We start from the raw sequence: 6452 nt of genomic DNA on the forward strand, positions 1-6452 counted from the left end.
CGTCCCTGCAGGGTCCTCCCCTTTCCTATGTGGGCCCCAGTTGGCAAAGCAGGGGGTTCTGAGGTCCCTTCCAGCTGTGCCAAGCTCCCCTCTCTCCAGGTAATCTTGTCCATTGTATCAGCACGGAGGGAACCCTAGGTGGGCAGCTCTGGAGGAGGCAGCATCCGCCCCTCAGATCCTCTCATCTTTCTCTGCCTCCAACCTCCCTTTTTCTCAGCCCAACGGAACGTGGCGGGGGGGTGGTGGGGTGGGGAGGGGACACGCTGTCTTGTCTCTTTCTGGGGAATCCCTGCTGAGGGCAGAATGGAGGAAGAAAGGGGTCTGGGAGGACTTGGCCCTTGAGCGAGTTGTGACCCTGGAGTTAGGGTGTCAGGAGCGTTTCTCCTTCCCTGGGACCCACTTCCCCTCACTGAGGTGGATTTCCTCCAGCCCGGGTTCTGTCATTCGTTCTGGACCCTCCAGGGGGATCCCTCCTACGCCAAGGTCGGAGGAGGGTACCTGGACATGCCCTCTTTTCTTCTGCGGTCAGCCAAGAGCCCACTCGGACCCAGCACCCTGGTCCTCAGCTCCCAGACCAGAAGGGAGACCTCTGCCCTGGCACGAGAGAGCCTTGGAATCCGCTCTCAGTTTTGTCACCTTCCCACTTCTGGGACTTGGCTTAGGTACCTTCAGAGCCCTACTTCCCTCATCTGGGCGACAAGCATAATACCTACCTCTTAAAGTTCCTTGTGAGGTCAAGTAAGGTCATTCAGGCCTTCCACGTGGGAGAATTTAGTAGGGGTGTTCAATTAACATTAGTGCTTTTATTCTGCCCCCCCTCCCCGCAGCTGTTCTTTCTGGTACCTACTTCCCCAAATGGACCTTTTCCCCCAGTAGGCTATCAATTCCTCCGAGGGGTGGGCCCCCTGCAGCAGCTGGATCCCAATGGCACGTCCGGAACCCCCAGCCACTTTCCTGGTGGCAGAACCTGGTCATTTGCATCTACCTGTGCACTCAACGCGTTTGCGGAGCGGGCAGGCCGAGGCCTGGGCCCCAGAGGAGCGGGATCGTCGGCCCAGGGGCGCGTCTTACGCGGCTTGGACCTCCCTCCCCACTCCCTCCTCCCTCAGCGGGGCTGGCCCCACCGCCGCCGCCCCGGCCCGCGCCCCTTGGCCTCCTCCCTCTCGCCCTCCCCCAGCCTCCGCCTCCACCTCCTCCTCCTCCGCCGTGCGGGGCAGCGGAGGGGCTGCAGCCGGGGCACAGGGACCGGGACGGGGACCGGGACGGGGACGGGGGCGGGGATGGGGGCGGGCGTCAGACGCTGTGGGCGCCCAAGCTGAGCACCGAGAAGGCGGCGCGGTGCTTGCGGAGCAGCAGCCGGATCTTCTCGTCGTCCGAGTCGGGGTCCAGCGGCTTGTTGTACTCGTCGTCCTCGTTCTCCGAGGCGGCGCGCTCCCCGCCCGCTCCCGCGCCGCCCGGGGCCCGGGGCGTGGAGGACGACGGCTCCAGGGCGCTCTTCTTCCGCCACTTGGTCCTTCGGTTCTGGAACCACACCTGGGTGGAGAAGGAGGCTGAGGATGGTGCGCCCACAGCGCACGCGGGGACCCCCTTTAGGAGGGTGACCCCACCGGGCGGCAAGGACCGTCGATCCTTACTTTTATAGTAAAGTAAGTGGCTCAGTGATAGACCGGGTGGTAATACTCACGCCGTTTGTGCGGCGGAAGGTGGCGGGTAAAGTAAAAACGAACGCGGGTCAGTGCCGCAGCCCTTTCTGCTAAGCCAGACCCTCCTCGCGGTGGATCTTCTCTTTTGCCCCCCGGGGCACTGGGATGGAAGATGCCGGAATGCCCAGGTGGGGCCTTCAGTAGGTGCTCAAGGGTCGTCCCTTCTTCAGCTCCATGGACCTTCCCTGAACTTCATGAGTAATTTCCCCCAATTATAAAAGTAACGTATTTTCATTGCTTAAGATAGTTGAAGAATGCAGAAAAGTACCTAAAGAAGCAGAAAAGTATGGAAGGGGGCCCTCGCTTCCTTCCACTCACATTCAGCAGATCCGAAGTCTGCGGGGGCAGGTGGCTCGTGATGCTGGCCCTGCCCAGAGGTGGTCCCAACCCGCCCTCGTGCTTCCATCTTCTACCCTTGAACCTGTCACCATGTCACAGAGCTGGGCAGTTCGGTCATAGCGTTCTTTTGGGAGGCCGCCCACCCAAAGTGTCTCAAGAGAGATCTAGCATCAGGATGGCATCTGGGAGCCTGGAGGGAGAAGTCCCATCACTGATTCCAGGCTCCGTGGCTGTCGCCCTTGCCTGCCGGGTGGAGGCTGCCTACCCCCGCACCCCATCCGAGCTTCATTTGGATGGACCTGGAAGGAGGTGTTATCTTCACCTTATTGGCAAACCAAGGCCGGCCCCTCCCGCCTGCTGGTGCAACAAGCCTATAAATTCAGTTCCAATATGGCCCCGAGACTGACTCCTGATACGGGCCAGAGGCCGCCACCAGCCCTCGGAATTTCTGGCCAACACCGTGCAGAGGAGGGGAAAGCATTAGGTGGATGTCGCACAGATCTGGCTTTGAGCCCCAGCTCTGCACTTACCAGCCAGGTGACCCTGAGCGATAAGACTCCCCACCTCCAGGTTGCTGGGAGGCTTTAAATGAGCTCCTGAAATCAAAGTTCTCCCAACAGACAGATAGCAGTACTGACAGCCATCTTTTGGGTTATGGACATTATTGCCGTCTCTGGGGCGAGGTGGGCAGGCCGTGCCCAGACAGCAGGACAGCTTCCCAGTGAGAGCCAGAGTCGCCCCTCTTACCCCCACCACCGCCACCAGAGAGCAAAGCTGCCTTTCCTCCACTGGCTGGCTGCTCCCTGTAGGGCAGACACCTTCTCCTGCAGAAACTCACCTTGACCTGTGACTCAGTCATCCCCAGTGAGTATGCCAGCCGTGCCCTCTCAGGGCCAGCCAAGTACTTGGTCTGCTCAAAGGTCTTCTCCAGGGCAAAGATCTGGTGGCCCGTGAAGGTGGGCCGGGTGTGCTTTTTCTTGTGGATGCTGTCGCTCAGGGGATCTGGGGCTGGCAGGAGGAGGAAAACGTGTGGTTAGCAGGATGAGTAGGGTACCAGCCCTATCCTGCATTTCCCTTGGGGCCAGCTCCCTCCTACAGAGAAGCCACTGAGATTGTGGGGGCATTGTGACACCGCTAACAAGCAGCATTCCTGGCGTTCAGACAGTAGTGACCGTGATCTCTGCCCTGTCTGGATGGACAGGGACCCCCGAGAGGGCACCTGGCCCAGATAAGAGCTATTTAGGGGGAGACGGTGCTTGAAGCCTGCCCTGGGCTCCTTCACTCTGTAATGTTTTTCCTACTCAGTGATGCTGCCTTCTCTCCAGGGACAACACCAGGAGGCTCTTCTCGGTCTTCTCAGTTTTCTCACCAAGACACAGACTAGGGACCTTCCACCAACAGTCAGGGCCCCGGGGATCTGGGAGTTCCTTCCCCGCCTAATCCCTTGTTCTTGGGGTCCCATTTTCCAGGTTCCTGGCAAAACCAGAGCTTTAGGCCCCAAGTTACTGCACTCCCTTGTCACCAGGCCTAGAGGTCATGTGACCCTAACCACAAAGAACTAGGACCCTGCCTCCTGCTTGGCTAGGACAGCTGCTCAGGCAGGAGCAGGGCTGGAGGGCAGCAGGGCTCCGGGGAGGCCGAAGGCCCACCTGTTGGGCCTTGTTCTGTGCAGCCCAGCAGCTCATGTTCTGTCTCCTCATGTTACAGAGTAGGAAACTGAGGCACTGGTTGGGGCAGAACCTTCCCAAAAGACTGTCCTCTGCAGTCCTCTGTCCCTTTGAGTCAATTCAAATACTTTCCTGTGTGTGGCCGTGCACTTGGGATTGAAGAGTAGGAGTGTGGAGAGAGTGTGTGTGTGGTGGCGGGGAGGGGGAGATGGAGGTGAGAGAGACCAAGGCCCAGAGCACCCCCAAAACCAGTTCTCAGAGAGGAGGTCTTCACCTGCGTGGAACCCGCCATGCTTCAGGCTGAGTGAGGGGTGTGCTGTCAGGCAGTGTGACCACCCCGAGCAGCACAGCAGATGGGGAGGCAGGCGTGATTTGGGGTTTCCTTGGTGGGAAACCCCAAATAGGGGACTGCCCCTATTGCAGTGGGGCAGCCCCGAGGTCAGAGAGAAGCGGAAGTGCCCTCCGCCTCTGCCCCGGCCTGCTCCTGGCTGGGCCTCCCTGGCACGGGGATGACTCCTGCAATTCCGGTCACTTCCCTGCCTCCCCGGTGAGCCTCACCTGCCCGTGCACGACCTGCCACCATCTCTGGGCCCTGCCTGGAGCCCTGGGGTGCCCACACCCATTCTCTGAAAACAGATTTGGGCAAGGTAGGGTAGGGTGACACCCCCCTCTCCAACAGCTAGGACCAAGTCTGACTGGACTCGGCAGCTGCTCGTGGAGGCTGGGCGGTCATCACTGCTCCTGCTGCCATAAGGCCCGAGGAGGATGGTGGGAAGCTGCCCCCTTGATGGCGGGCAGGGCCAAGATGGAGGCGCCGTGCATGCCGTGGCCCTAAATGGTGTCAGGGCAGGAATGGGCTCTCTGGGAAGGTGACGCTGGGGCCGCTTCTCACAGGGAACAGCACTGGCCCACTTTAGGTGAAGATGTGACATGGGTTCTGGGTGGGAGAAGGAACCTGGGTGGCCAGGTGGACCCTACATCGGGCAAATGTGGGTTATGTGGTCTTCTCCAGCCCAGGAGACCCCCGGGTTTTCAGGGAAAGCAGCTGAGGCGGCCGCTGGTAAGGGTGGGGAGTGAGGGGCAAGACACCTGTCCAGGTAGAGCTGGGGTGGATCCGGAAGGGGAGTATTCAGTCATGTGCCCCCGTGAGCCCTGGATCCAGGTGGCTGAGGAGAGGTGGATGGCAGGTAAGGACTGCCCTGGGAGCCTTCCCTTTGCTTCCCACACCTCCTCCTCCCCAGATCCTGTGGGTGGTGGGGGTGGGGAGGACCTGGGGGCCGGGGGGGGGGGGGACGGAGCCTTGCCCTGTACTCACTGTTGCTGCACTGCCTCCCGCCTCGCCAGTCCTGGCCCGTGTCCGCCCAGCAGTTCCGGGTCCGGGTGGGGTACTCATTGCCAGCCTTGGGAAAATTCCCCACCTGGGGTCCATAGTAGACCCCCTGGGAGCTGAGTCCACCAAAGCCTGCCACGTGGGGGTAGCTGGAGAGGAGGCTGCTGTTCGGCGTGGCCACGGGCCTGCTCAGGATGTCCGTGATCCCGTGGGGGGTGCCGGCGGCCAGCTGGGGGCCCAGCCCCGGAGGGCTGAGCTTGTAGAAGGAGTTCTGCACGGAGTACTGGCACACGGGGGCCTTCATCTCAGAGAACTGAGCCAGTGGAGTGTTGTTCAGCAGGAACGTCCCCTGCAGGTTGGACTCCATGATCCTCGGGTCAGGGTGAGGGAAGGTCAGAAGCCCAAATCCAGGCCCCCTAAAGCCAGAGACCCCGAGCTCTGACCCAGAAGCCCATGGCAGGTTTGGAGGGTCAAAAGCGGCCCGATCCCCAGACTGCCCTCCTACCTAAGGCATCCGGCCCGGCCCTGGCTCCGGGGGACCAGCACCTACGTCAGCGACTCGGAAGTCAGGTGCTCCTGGAGCAGGTGAGAGGCCTCGCCGGCGCCCCTTGGCTCTGTCCCTGTCCCTCCTGGAGAAGGGTGGCTCCCCAAGCCTTAGCTCAGACCCCTCCTCTGCCTGTAAGTCTGCGGACCCTCCATGAGAAGTTTTAAGTTCAGGGAAGCAACATTTCCCTGATAAAGATATGGCCCATTAGAATACAGACCCGAGACTGGCTGAGCGGTGAGAGGCGCGGCGCCATTGGTCGAAACCCACACAGGCCTCACATTGGCTTTTCCAAGACAAATTGCACTTTGAAAGATTGACTGTAAAATCAGCCAGGGTGTGTGTGTGTGTGTGTGTGTGTGTGAGAGAGAGAGAGAGAGAGAGAGAGAGAGAGGATGAGCTCTGGAAGCTCTGTTCCTTCTCAGAGGGTCTACAGGCTCCTGGTCCCCCAAGCGCAGCATCTAGGGAAAGGAGGGTATCTGGGGCCCCCGGAGGCTCCCGAGGCAGCTGGAAGTTACAGCTCCTGCAGCTGCTCCCCTGAGGGTGAGGAGGCCAGGCTCAGGAGGCACTGTCCCAGGGTGCCCAGACCCCTTTATGTGCAGTACCCAAGCCAGCGGAGGAGTATGGAGTCTGAGTGTGGATGCTTCTCTTCCTTCCTCTGAGCTGGGATGGGTAAGTGGGGAGGCTGGGCTTTGGCCCAGGGTGGTGGGGGGTGGGGATGTGAATCTCTGCCCCTGGCCTGAGAGCCTGGGAGTGGGAGGTGGGGTGTGGTGGGGGAGTGGAGCCTGCCCCTGCTGTGCCTGTGTTCTTCCCACCTCTGCCTCTGAGCAGCCTTTCCTGATGCCCTCTGTTCTTCCATCTAACTCCTC

General features: G+C 60.7%; 1 protein-coding gene across 1 annotated transcript; it reads right to left on the reverse strand.

Annotated features, from left to right (window-relative positions):
• Positions 1-1293: 1293 nt before the first annotated feature.
• NKX6-3 (NK6 homeobox 3) lies at positions 1294-5406 on the reverse strand. Its single transcript, XM_059384384.1, has 3 exons — positions 5025-5406; positions 2881-3050; positions 1294-1533 (listed from the first exon to the last, which is right to left on the reverse strand). The coding sequence occupies exons 1-3, from the start codon at positions 5404-5406 to the stop codon at positions 1294-1296; spliced, it is 792 nt and encodes a 263-aa protein (XP_059240367.1).
• Positions 5407-6452: the final 1046 nt, after the last annotated feature.

Source organism: Mustela nigripes, chromosome 18 (genome assembly GCF_022355385.1).
Source record: "Mustela nigripes isolate SB6536 chromosome 18, MUSNIG.SB6536, whole genome shotgun sequence".
NCBI classification, from domain to species: Eukaryota; Metazoa; Chordata; class Mammalia; order Carnivora; family Mustelidae; genus Mustela; species Mustela nigripes.